General features: G+C 34.1%; 3 protein-coding genes across 4 annotated transcripts; 1 reads left to right on the top strand and 2 right to left on the bottom strand.

Moving 5' to 3' along the window:
* The first annotated feature begins 526 nt into the window (after positions 1-526).
* Etfb (Electron transfer flavoprotein beta subunit) lies at positions 527-2,546 on the top strand. Its single transcript, XM_089707006.1, has 6 exons — positions 527-705; positions 861-1,019; positions 1,099-1,257; positions 1,379-1,459; positions 1,896-2,036; positions 2,269-2,546. Exons 1-6 carry the CDS (start codon positions 655-657, stop codon positions 2,437-2,439), a joined length of 762 nt encoding a protein of 253 aa, XP_089563132.1. The 5' UTR covers positions 527-654; the 3' UTR covers positions 2,440-2,546.
* On the bottom strand, positions 2,454-9,942 carry LOC149480606 (DDB1- and CUL4-associated factor 10 homolog). Of its 2 annotated transcripts, XM_089707004.1 has the most exons (11): positions 9,526-9,942; positions 9,226-9,339; positions 8,527-8,896; positions 8,086-8,241; positions 7,829-7,888; positions 7,227-7,393; positions 6,244-6,361; positions 5,856-5,938; positions 5,332-5,487; positions 3,861-4,020; positions 2,454-3,193 (listed from the first exon to the last, which is right to left on the bottom strand). In XM_089707004.1, exons 1-11 carry the CDS (start codon positions 9,747-9,749, stop codon positions 2,918-2,920), a joined length of 1,884 nt encoding a protein of 627 aa, XP_089563130.1. In that variant the 5' UTR covers positions 9,750-9,942; the 3' UTR covers positions 2,454-2,917. The 2 variants fall into 2 exon arrangements, with proteins under 2 accessions (XP_089563130.1, XP_089563131.1); XM_089707005.1 differs by lacking the exons at positions 5,332-5,487; positions 5,856-5,938; positions 6,244-6,361 and having other exon boundaries at positions 9,526-9,941.
* Positions 9,943-10,401: 459 nt separating this feature from the next.
* Positions 10,402-12,630, bottom strand: Gle1 (Gle1 RNA export mediator). The gene has a single exon (XM_089706411.1). The coding sequence runs from the start codon at positions 12,460-12,462 to the stop codon at positions 10,546-10,548; it is 1,917 nt and encodes a 638-aa protein (XP_089562537.1). The 5' UTR covers positions 12,463-12,630; the 3' UTR covers positions 10,402-10,545.
* Positions 12,631-12,817: the final 187 nt, after the last annotated feature.

Genomic DNA, 12,817 nt, shown 5'->3' with positions numbered 1-12,817 from the left:
GAAAGTACAAAAGATACTAGTTATAATTCATTCCGTGATAGTCACGCAATTACCATATATGTATTTACTAGTGGTCCGCCCCGGCTTCGCCCGTGGTACATATTATTTCGCAATAAAAGGTAGCCTAAGTCCTTTCTCGGGTATCAAAATATCTCCATACCAAATTTCATGCAAATTGGTTCAGTAGTTTAGGCGTGATTGAGTAACAGACAGACAGACAGAGTTACTTTCGCATTTATTATATTAGTATGGATTGAAGATGGTAACATCTCAGTTTTATTTCAAAGCATATTTTGCCTTGCTGCTTCCATTATAGTTGTTAATAAATTTGTTAACTAGTTTTAAGTTGAACATTGTTTCTTAACAGTTAATCCGTGTGCAAGCACGTTAGTGTCACGAAACGAAATCAAGATATATAGAGAGAGATTTGCATGTGCTTTTAGTTTTAGCTTGATGATTTCATCAGCTGGATACAAGTTTATATGGTAACACCAATTTGACATGAAACGGACAGTTGACATCTCTTTGATTGTCACTTGTCAGTTTTCGGACTCCGTATCTACTTGTTGGAACTTTGAATTCTATTCCATTTCCAAAACTTAAAATAAAATAGGATTACATTATTTTTAATCTAATTTTTATTTTATTATCATAATGGCGCGTGTGCTGGTTGGCGTTAAGCGAGTAATTGATTATGCAGTTAAAGTAAGTTTCAAAGTTCAAAGGTTACTTGTTGATACTTTTCAAGATCAAAATAAAGTTTTCATAATTTACATTTTTAAATGAAAAATATTTATTGGTTTAAAATTAAAGTAAAACTGTACTGAACAACTGAATATAATTTACCTTTTTCGATATAGATTAGGGTCAAACCAGACAAGAGCGGTGTTGTTACTGATGGGGTGAAGCACTCCATGAACCCTTTTGATGAGATCGCAATTGAAGAAGCTGTTAGGATGAAGGAAAAGAAGTTGGCCAGTGAAGTGATCGCCGTATCATGTGGACCAGCGCAGTCGCAAGTATTTGACACAAATTAAGAAAAAAAATGTATAATATAACCTCTGTAGTATTCTTTTTTTAAATTCGTTTTCTCTATAGGAAACATTGAGGACAGCTTTAGCTATGGGAGCAGATAGAGCCATTCATGTGGAAGTAGCAGGAGCAGAGTACGAAACAATGCAGCCTCTGCATGTTGCCAAGATCCTTGCTAAACTATCACAAGATGAGAAAGCGGATTTAGTTATAGTAGGAAAACAGGTAATTATAACTATTTACATGTTGGATTTTAAATTAAGTTATAAATAATTAAAAATAAGGTTTGTATTATTAATAAACTCTTTTTTATCTTGATTTTTTTTATATAAATAATTTATTTCAGGCAATTGATGATGACTCAAATCAAACTGCCCAAATGACTGCAGCTTTACTTGACTGGCCTCAAGGAACATTTGCATCAAAGGTAATCATTTCGTATTTAACAATATTAACAGTATTGTTAAAATATAACACTGAAACATGAAAAAAGTTTTAAAAGCAATCAGATTATTATTCTATCCTTAATTTATTTTTCCCAGAAACACTAAAAATTTCATATCACAGTGCTAACAGTCTAGTTATTTACATCAGATTAACATTGATAACCTCTTTATACAGATAACAGCTCTTGTATGATATTTTTGATTGTTTTAACTAAATAATATTCAAATATTACATAATAAGATGTTAAATTAGGGAATTTTGTGTATTATAGGAAAAAATCATCATCAAACATCATTTCAAATGTTTCTATTCTGTAAAAAAAAATCTCATTTAAATGCTTTTAAAATAAATATCAAAATTTTGTGTATATTTTATTTAATTTTTTTTTTCATGATGTAATTTCTAAATGTTTTCAGGTAGAAAAAACAGACGCAGGATTAACAATAACTAGAGAAATTGATGGCGGTCTTGAAGTCATCAAGACAAAAATGCCAGCCGTTATCAGTGCTGACCTGAGGTTGAATGAGCCCAGATATGCTACACTGCCTAATATTATGGTGTGTAGATTGATTATTTATATATAAAAAAAAAAAATCATTTCTCTGAAGAACTTAATTAAAAATAATTTTATTCTTAATATTGGGTCATGTTGCCAATTTTGCATAAAAAAATTACAAGCTAATAATATCTAGTCTAAAATTCTAAATAGCAAGTGCATTTCCTCTTATTTTATCAGACAATTTTTATTGGTAAGAAATTGACGTGTGCAAAATGCATTTACAATTCCAGAAAGCCAAAAAGAAGCCCATGAAGAAGGTAAGCGCCAAGGACCTTGGTGTGGACTTGTCGCCGAGGATCAAAGTATTGAGCGTAGAAGACCCTCCCGTCCGACAGGCCGGATCCGTCGTCCCAGACGTCGACACACTCGTCGCCAAACTTAAGGAAGGCGGACATGTTTAAATAAAAGCAATAAACCATACACGATCCTCTTTATTAACTCAAACTTATATCAGATTTCCACAGAATCATGTAGATGTATATTTTAATATAACCTGTTGTTGTACAAACGTGTTTTATTTGATTATCTCTTACCAAATGCAGTTCTTATACTTAATTTTACATTACATTAACAACTAAAATTTATGATACAATTATAATTCACTATCTCCTGTCAACGCCGATTTTAAATCTAGACTATGCTTAAAATTAAGAATGATCGGCAGTACAAAACCAATAGGAACCTGGTCAAACATAGTGGGGCTCGGCAAATTTAAAATCATATTTTAATGATTAAAATAGTGAAAACAATACGGTCAACGGACAATGCATAAAAATCATAAACTAAGTACATTTTGGCTCATCTTTTGCGCTTGTAAAACTTACAGACTCAGTGTAAACATAGTTCATTGATTGATTTCAAATCTCTTGACGTGGTAATTTAGTACAAAGCTTCACCGCTATACGGCTCGTACCACACGATCTTGCCTTCGAGGCAGCCAGTAACAAGCAGGTGGTGCCGTGGACTGAACTTGGAGCTAACGACCAGATCCTGGTGGATGCCGAGGCTCTGGCCCACGTCCCTCATCTGAGCCGGTCCATTGAGATCTTGCACGACGTGGGAGAGCTCACTGCAGTTGTCATTGAGCGCCAATAGACGCATACCTCGACCGAACGGCGAACATACCAGCCGACCGTCCGCGGAAAAACATAGTTCCTGTAAAGATATTTTGATGTGAGATGGTGAATGAATAGGTGCTGTTGAGTAGACAATGAAATCCACTAACTGAAGTGGACCTTTTATTTTACATTTATGCGAGTGTATAATACTTACATTTAACAATTAAACCCACCACATAATAGGCTCTAGTGACTAGTCATTAATGTCTAAAAGTTATTTTCAAGCTACCACTGATTCGAAATGTCGTTAATTAAGAATTATCATAAAGATATTTAAATTAATTGTCTGCCTTACTGCTGTTTTATTTATAATCAAGATATATTTACTTATGTCTATTTTAATAAGTTATGTAAATAAATATTTTACCACTCAACCAGCCACATTTTATGGGATTTCATTATAAAACTAGCTGATATTTAGGAATATGAATCAATATCTACATGCACACAAAATTTCATACAGAACGGTCGGTATTTCATAAAAATTGATTGTGTAAAAATCTTTTTGTTTTGAATAACTATTGATTCGAATTGAAAAATTATCTTTTTTTTTCGGCAGCCTATTTAACGAAGACAAATGGGAGCGAAGCATTTATGAATAAGTTAAATAAAAAATATTTATGAATAAGTCGCAAATAAAGTAGTTAAGGGTTAACCAGTTGTCTCTAGTATGGCGATTAGCATAAATATGTAAATGATATTACCTTAATGAACCCTCTGCCTTCATTCGTCTCCTCTATATAGTAGAGCAGTCGATCCACATTCTGCCGTATATGATGTCTCCCATCGAGCTCCTCGTCGCACGAGTCGCTGTCCCGCTCGCGCGCCGTGTTCGGCGTGTGGCCTGATGTGGACGGCATCATGCTGGAGTGAGATAGTTGTTATTGTGGATGGTGTTATGCAGAAGTGAATATAGTTGAAGTTTTTGTTACTTTTAAGACTATCATTGTTAAGTACACGTAGTTAACAACAGCATAGCTACGTGTACAACAGCTATTATATAGTTATAATTTATCGTACATTAAAAGAAGACCGGACCAGAACAATTAATGTAAGTTAAACAGGCAAATACAATTAGTATAGTAAAATAATAACTTTTCTAGTCCGGGATACATCGCCCATTTTTGCAAGTGATTACTATCAAGCTAATTTTTCGTGAGTAGCTTTATTTTGATGAGATGCCCAATAATTTCATGTACGAAACTCTCGATTGTGGACGCTTACAGAGGTAACAAGGATAAAAAATTTTGATTTGACGGTTCTCAAATATTTATTACGCAATTTGTAGGACAATATGTCTGTTGAATTATACAAGTATTAAATAAGTGAAAATAAAAAAATCAGCTGGTTAGTAATCATTTATGATGACTTCGTTATCGATACACATTGGAAAGGGGGACTCTTTGATCAAACCATAGATTTTGTAGGACAAATATTTTTTCGAATAATTTAGATAATTATCTTGAGATTGAACAAAAAAAAACATTCAGTTGGTAATAAATATTTGAGAACCATCAAATCAAAATATTTTATCCTTGTTTCCTCTGGTAGCTACCACAATCGAGAGTTTCATACATGAAATTATTGGGCATCTCATCAAAATAAAGCTACTCACGAAAAATTAGCTTGATAGTAATCACTTGCAAAAATGGACGATGTATCCCGGACTATTCACAAAAATTTCATAATTTTTTTCAAGTTAATTTACTATCAAAGATGTGTCACAATAACTAAATTTCATAATTTTTTTCAAGTTAATTTACTATCAAAGATGTGTCACAATAACTATATTAAGAAGCAAGGTTTTTTTACTATTTAATATTTATCATACCTGTCTAATATTTACTTATCACATGGTGTAGAACTACCATTAAATTTTGTATCGCTGACGACTGTTGTTATGCCAATGTTGGCGCCCAGACACGCCACGTGCTGCAAACCCAGCTCCCACTCACCTAGCCTTTTTTTTGTAAGTAGGGAAATCTTGCATAGATACTTACGGCCTCCGGGGAAGAGGCCTTGGGTTATGTCGGATTTCTACCGACCAAAACCCCACTGTGTTCCGTCAACCCGCATCAACGACAGGGCCACGGGTATAGGTAGAATTCGTCCGTGACACTCACCTGTAGACTGCAGACACGGCACAAGCCCGCATCATTCCCTTAACAATCTCACCTGTAGCCGCTATGTGCGGGGGCGAGCGGGGGCGGGGGCGCGGGGGCCAGTCTCGGCGGGGGGCGCGCGGGCCGCGGCCGCAGGGCCGACGGCGGCGTGATGCCCGTGTTGATGCCGAGGATGCGCTGCATGTTGAAGTTGCGCCCCACTTGACCTCTACACCCGTATTTGTGTGTCATTGTTTAATTTTGTCGTTTTTTCTAGCATATCAAATAACGGTGGGTACGTCACGCTTTAAGTGCGAATATCGGATAAATGAGGGTGTAGCAAAATATCGTATTCGTAACCTATTCGTAAAAAAATCTGATGTAAATTCAATACTTTTTCATAAATGTAAATGGAAAACATTTAAAATATCTATGGCAAATAAATTATTTCATTTTAATATTTCAAGAAACAAAATTATTTTTCACAATAAATGTGAGTTGATAGATACTTCATGTGAGCATACATTTATTTTAATAAAATCATTATTATAAGACAAAAATTGAAATAAAATACGAAAATAAGTAAGATAATTTTACCTGCTATACATTTCTTGAAGCATTCTATGTTGTTTGATCGTTATGGACGCCTCCCACACGTCATTTTGTATACTGGACAGTCCCTGGATAGAAATATATTATTATTACAGGTAAATTAATTATTTGAAAATAAAAAGGGACTATATAAACCAGATATTAAAACAGACAAAAGGTACAAGAACAGAATAAAATCCTTATTTTATTTAATAAAAATGTTGTAAAAAAATCCAATAAGAATAAGAAATTATTATAATAGTACAACAGGCAAAATTATGTGCACAATTTAAACAATCTATCCAATTTATTGTATTTTGAACAAGTATGACAGAATATAATCAATATATAAAAAAATGTTGTGTATGCTCACAGAAAGCCTCCATCAACTCACCAGCGCGAATCTCGCGGGGACAGGCTGGGGCGAAGCCTCGTTGGACGAGCCGGAGCTCGGCCCCGCCTCGGGCTCCGCCTCCTCGCGCTCCTGCCGCTCGCGGGACCGATCCACCGTTCTGATTATTATCAAACCCTCCATATATAAAAAAAAAATGTATGCGTGTACTAGAGTAGGTACACACGTAAGAAGTGAAACTTCTTTATGACCCTAAAAATGTCACGAGTATGGCGTAACGCAAAAATGTCACGCGTACGGCGTAACGCAAAAATGTCACGCGTACGGCGTAACGCAAAAATGTTTACACTAAATTTTTGTCCAACCCCGATAAAGAAGTTTCACTTCAAAAGAAATATTTATTGTAATGTGGCATGCCCTTAAGAATTTAATATGAGTCGATCTTTCTATGTAATTTGAATCCGAATTTATGAAAAACAGTATTTAATGTTTTAGTTTAATACATCGTAAAGATTAGTAAGATACATATTTGAATAGGTAAAAGTAAAACAGAAAAAATCCATCATGAGGTGGGATTTGCACGTAGCAATGCAAGACCACTAGGTCAATCATGATGCCAAAAAAAAATCCAAATAAGTACAATATATGAGTATCAATAATAAGAGAATAGTGAATATGAGTAAATTTAATCATGCTACTACATATTTACAAAGGCATTACGCTTTTTTATTTTACCTAAATTAACTCCAGTAACAAACAATTAAAATAATGAAGAATACATAAGTGCTTGTATTGTAGTTAATTAATTTGTTCTGGTCCAGCCTGAATGGATTATATTTATTTTACACATACCGTAGCACAGACACAGACACCATCGGCCGCAGCGCAGCTATAAACCTGTATTTATAATAAATGATCAACTCACGGTATGTGCGGCATGGAGTTCATCAGTCTAGGTGCAACGGCAATATTGTTGTCATAATATCTAAACCTATACACAGTATTAATAAATAAACAAAACTCACGGTATAGGCGGCACGGACGCCATGGGGCGTGGCACGCGGTACGGGCGCGTACGTCGCCGTGGCGTGCGGCGCGGCGCGGGGCGGCGCGGCGCGGGCGGCGGCGGTGAGCTGTCCCGCACGCTCTTGTCGCGCGAGCTTACCGGTTGGATGTCGTGGATGCACGACCACTGGGAAACGACACAAGCATATTGACATCAGAGAAAAACATTTATTCACAAAAAATAACACATACACCTGACAAAAATAACAATAACGAGACTCAGGAAAATACAAATATAGAAATAAGAACAACACAGCTGCGAAAACATGTTGGAAATTTATCTGAAGTGAAACTCCGCCTACCTCTATTAGGCTGATTATCTAATGAGTGTATTGCATATTATATGTACTTTATTTTTAACGTTTCTACTGCAAAATAAGGAGACAATTTCCAGTAATGTTTTATGCAATGTTATCCAGATATTTTTTTGTCTTTTAAAAGCAATTGTGAGTCTAGTCTTTCTCTGTTTAAAATATATAGATAGTTTTATTTGCAAATTTCAATACACTTTGTGTTATAAAGTTAAACCAATAACCAAATCCACATTTTTATTAACACTCACCTCAGATCTGTCATCATGGCTTATGTTTCTGCTTAATGCACTCCAACCTTGAGGGTGAATCTGGAAATATATATAAGGTAAAAGTAAGTTAAAAAATGAATTGTGTTTTTTTATTACAATCAATTAATTTTAAAACAAAGAAAATCAACAACAGTGATATCTGCCAGGCAACCATGTGGAGTTAGGTAAAAATGCGAATTAAGTAATTATTTCAAGTTTTTTTTTTCATTAATATTGTAAATTTATCTTAAACTCACCTGCAGTGCACTAACAACTTCAGCATCGTTCCCTTCAGGAAAGTCGGACACAAATTCAACTCTGTTTTCAGTTCTTTTTGGGTCAAATAGATGATCATACATAGCAGCTATTGGAATTAATTGCTGGCTCATTTGCATCAACCTATATAAATTTGGCTGAAATAAAAATAAAATTAAGACTCACTGTTTATGTGTTTTACATCCTTTTTATATACTACAAAAGGATTTAAATTTCAATTGTATTTACGGCTGAAAAAAAAAGTACAAAATAGCATTTTTTCTTCATACATTCTTAGGTCATAATATTAATGCTTGCTTGTTTTCTAGTTTATCATTTTACTCACATAACATATAGTTTATTATATTCTCAAACAAAATGTGATTCTCTAAGTATAAGAAATTTTCAATGCCATAATATTCATGCTATAAAAAAAGCTTTACCTTAAATCCATGCAAGTCCTGTGCTAACGTCAACAAATTTAAGTCATGGATAATAACAAGTAGTCCTCCTGTGGTGCACATCACCATTTGCCTTGCGTCTGGTGACAAGCGACATCTCATCAAACCAGGCGCATGAAATACTCTTTGGTATACCAGATTAAACTCAGTATATGAATTGATGTCCCATGTAAATATACTGCCGTCAAGCCCTGACGTGACTAGTAATTTGTCTTTTACAGAAAATTCTATATTTTTCACCCACTTGGAATGGCCAAGCAGTGATCTTATCTTTTTCTTCAGATGTCTGACGTCCCACAACGCTATTGTTGTGTCGTCTGAACATGTTGCAAACATTCTTCCATCTAAAAATCTGTGGTTTTAACAATATTATTAATTTGTTCAAATTGAAGTCCCATACATTTTACAAATTATTACAGTTCACAGTTTTGCTGTTACATCATTAAATAAATTCACATAACTTTGTCAAAATTTTGTAATTGAGTTTGGATATTCTTTAAGCATCAACTCAAAGTTGTATTTTTTTAATACTGTAGTGAAATACAGTCAAGTAGACTTTACCAGTTGTTTTAGAAGCATATTTTAATAACAGTTTTCAACACTCCATGTAAATCAATATACTGAGGACTAACAATAACAACCAAATTAAATAAGAACATAGGTATCTATGAATATACTTACTTAACACAATTAACACAATCTGAATGAGCTCCATTTACTGAATGCATCCTTTGATGAGTAAGTGGATCAAATATTTGGATAGACTTTCTTTCACAAGCTGCTACTAAGAGAGACCTATAAATTAATTAATAAGAGTATTTATTTCACATATGTATTAAATCTAGATGTTGAATGTTATTCAATTAGGGTGTTTTTTCAGTGTAAATATGTAATGCTGTATATTTACGACTGTAGTTTCGTGACAAGAATGTAAATATGATTTTAAATTTTTAACCAAGGTTATTTATATTTCCGTCTTACCCGTCTGGGGAAAATTCAAGGTTGAATACACCACCCGTGGGAAGAGCGTTGTACTGATCGCAGTCCCAAGACGCTATGGGTTTCATACCACAATAGAGACTACGGGCCATTGCATCCCCAGCACCAATTGGTTTTTGGAACCCACATTCTCTTTGTATCATACGATAAGGACTGAACGCTGAGTATTTTGCCATAAAGCTATCTTGGAAACACTTCGTGCCCATTTTGATTAAAATAATTGAACGGAATATACAAAAGGCGTTAAGTACACGGCATATCAGTAGAAATAAAATGCAACTTATGTTTTAATATTGTTTGTTTCACATGTTATTTTGGAAAAATGCTAAATTCCAATGAAAAGTCTAAACTTTATTGACAATTTGACAGTTAAAGATGATAACCAGCTGACACATGGAGCTGACATGAAGTCGGTTGAACTGTCATTATTGATCAGGCAGATAAAATATTTATTCAGTAAAATTAAATATACAGACAAATAATAAATAATGCAAGACTAGAATTCTAGAAATGACCATCCATTTATTACTTAGATTTATAATATTCCCGCATCTACTGGCATTTTTAAGAATGAGACCCTACGTGCGCACGGTTTCTCTACCGAATCGGTTTTTTGCAGGATTCGGTTTAGTGGTTAGTATTTCAATGAATGAGTTCACACATGCATTCGGCTTCAAGACACGGCAAAAATACTTGCTTAAATTAAAATCCGAATAGGCGGCTACGCAACAATCCGGCCGTACTTCATTATTTCAGATCCGTAGACTTTCTTTTATTATTAAATAACATTATTAACAACTAATATATATAAAATTTATTGAAGTGTTTGTTTATATAAAAAAATGAAACACAGCTATATTCAAAATCATCAAATTTAATCAAAATGTCACTGTATATTGATTTCATTATGATAAATTATTATATACAGTAAACATTAATTTCACTTAATTTATATTAATTTAATAAAATTATTTCAGAAATTATGCAATTTTTTCAATCATGCTACCATGTGCTAGGTGGCAGAAGTCCATTTGGTGGGGGAATATTTCCACTTTGCAAAACATTTTGTAAGAAAACTTCCAATCTTGTTTTAGGACCACCTTCATCAATATTCTGTAAAATATTCAGATAGTCCGTACTTATTAGTTTAATTATTTTTGTAAACTGCTTTCCATAGTATCTATAGAACTCGGAACCACATACTGTAAAAAAATCATGCAATAATGTGGCACAAATATCAGGTTCAGGTTTTAAGTTGATAAATGAAGCCAGCCATTGCCACCCAAACTTTAAGCCATGGGGATTTGAAGCTCTTATAAAAGAGGGCATCTTAGCTATCCAAATGGCACATCTCAGCCTGAATATACCAGACATTCTTTTCAGAAACTTATCCTGTTTTTCAACAACATCATCAGTGTAGGTGTAACCTCTAGATAAATAGAATTCTTTATCTGTTTGTCCTTCTTTTTGTGGCAAAAACATGGGTACTAAATATGGACATTGTTGGTGAAAGTATGCTTCTAAGAGTTTGCCAAATTCTGGAAATTCAAACCATAATACAACAGTCACAGCTGCTAAAGGAAATGCAGCCTCAGGTTTACTGGATACAAGAAGGTCTCCTTGTCTCACAATTTTCTTAGCCAGTAAAGCTGTACAGTAATAAAGTCCTTGGGGATGTTGTGCAGCAGATACATATGCATCTGATATTTGCACCCTTTCTCCTCTAAGTAAATTAGCTAATTTTTCCAATGTTTTCTTCATATGTGAACCGCTTACAGATGATAAAGTATTCACCGGTGTATTTACAGCTTTCTGACAATCAAATCTAAACTTTTTCATATTACTATCTTCGAGGAGTCCCTTATATTTATTTTCATATTCAAATAAAAATCTTTGTAGTTCTGAATAATATGTGAAGTTCTTTTCTGAATAAAACAAGGGTCCTGATCTTTTTGCAACCTCCTTAGCTTCTTGTTGTTTCTTTAATAATTCCTCTTCCTTTGCTTTTTGTTCTTCCAATTCTTTCTTCTTAATTTCCTCTTCTTGTTGTTTCTTTATTTGCTGCTCACTTTTAAGAGTATTGAGATCTTCTATTATTTTTGTTTTTATATTCTCCATATTTGAAGTCAAGATCTCTGCTTGCTTAACTTCTTTGTCTGTGATTTGACCACTTTTACAATAATCCATGATTTTAGACATATTGCTAAGAATAGTTTGTATTGAAGACGAGTATTTACTAACAACATCTTCAGACTGCTCAATACTCATAATTTCATTAGAACAAATTAATATTCTTGTGTGGCTATCCGTAATATTGGCATACCTAGTTGTAGCTTTATTGGTTTCTTCAAGTAGTCTGTTCATGTTTTCAATAGTGTCCCGACTAATGAAAGACTGATATTTCTGTTCATCTAATTTAGCTTTTTCTAGAACAGACATATTATCATTCTCTTTGAGCTGCTTGATCATTTGCAATTTACGAGCTCTTAATTCAAGAGATTTGCGTTCATAATCTTCACTTTGTTTTTTCCAGTAACTGCGCATGGTTTCTGCATGTTTAGCTCTCATATTTTCAATTTTATTTTTAAACCATAATTCGGATGACTCTTGCAATGAAGCTTCATATCTTTTAAGCAATAAAGTATATCGCAAATCTTCACCAAGCTTATCTTCTAACAAATTGATTACTTCTTCTGGCTGTTCAGGTTGTTCCTCCTGTATAGTTACAGTTTTTTTTAATGGGCTCCGTGGACCTATTGTCACCTCTTTCACTTGTGGACTAATTTCTGCAGCCTTTGTTAACGCTGAAATACGTAGCCGCTCAAATCCTGCGAGCTGATCTAAAATACTAATATCCCCATATTTAGAACTGCTTCTACATCGAGGTGAATTGTCAATACTTGAAAAAGAGTCTTCCATTTTGGGAATTATGCTCTTGATTCAATAGTTCGATGGACAAACTGTCCATATATCTTCGTGGAATTTTATAACTTGCTTATTTGCCAAATAAAAATAATTTTATTTTGAACATTACTACTTTGTATTGCGGGATACGATTGCAGAATGCGGGTATTAATGTCAATTGTCGAATGTTGACAGTTGACACATGGTTGATACAGATTAACAAAGCGTCAGATTACAATGGTGATCACACCACAGATAACTTTGTACTAGTGGCATGTTTGCCACTCGTTTGCCACTAGTAGACACATATTACTTGCTCTGTGTGAGACAAGAAGCTTATATCTAATACACTGGAGATTGCACTATGACC

The sequence above is a fragment of the Colias philodice genome, chromosome 18, assembly GCF_061535455.1.
Source record: "Colias philodice isolate Cphi_HAF_F1 chromosome 18, ilColPhil1 Martin Lab GWU primary, whole genome shotgun sequence".
In the NCBI taxonomy this organism is placed as follows: domain Eukaryota; kingdom Metazoa; phylum Arthropoda; class Insecta; order Lepidoptera; family Pieridae; genus Colias; species Colias philodice.
This window is presented reverse-complemented; position numbering and strand designations above follow the sequence as displayed.

Excerpts from the sequence above, each read along its gene's own strand:
- Etfb (XM_089707006.1), top strand. The coding sequence starts at position 655 with ATGGCGCGTGTGCTGGTTGGCGTTAAGCGAGTAATTGATTATGCAGTT. Across the intron at positions 1,258-1,378 it reads TAGTTATAGTAGGAAAACAG|GCAATTGATGATGACTCAAA; the intron begins GTAATTATAACT and ends AATTTATTTCAG. Across the intron at positions 2,037-2,268 it reads CTACACTGCCTAATATTATG|AAAGCCAAAAAGAAGCCCAT; the intron begins GTGTGTAGATTG and ends TTACAATTCCAG.
- LOC149480606 (XM_089707004.1), bottom strand. The coding sequence starts at position 9,749 with ATGGGCACGAAGTGTTTCCAAGATAGCTTTATGGCAAAATACTCAGCG. Across the intron at positions 4,021-5,331 it reads CCCGCACATAGCGGCTACAG|CATGATGCCGTCCACATCAG; the intron begins GTGAGATTGTTA and ends ATCTCACTCCAG. Across the intron at positions 3,194-3,860 it reads AAGGCAGAGGGTTCATTAAG|GAACTATGTTTTTCCGCGGA; the intron begins GTAATATCATTT and ends ATATCTTTACAG.
- Gle1 (XM_089706411.1), bottom strand. The coding sequence starts at position 12,462 with ATGGAAGACTCTTTTTCAAGTATTGACAATTCACCTCGATGTAGAAGC.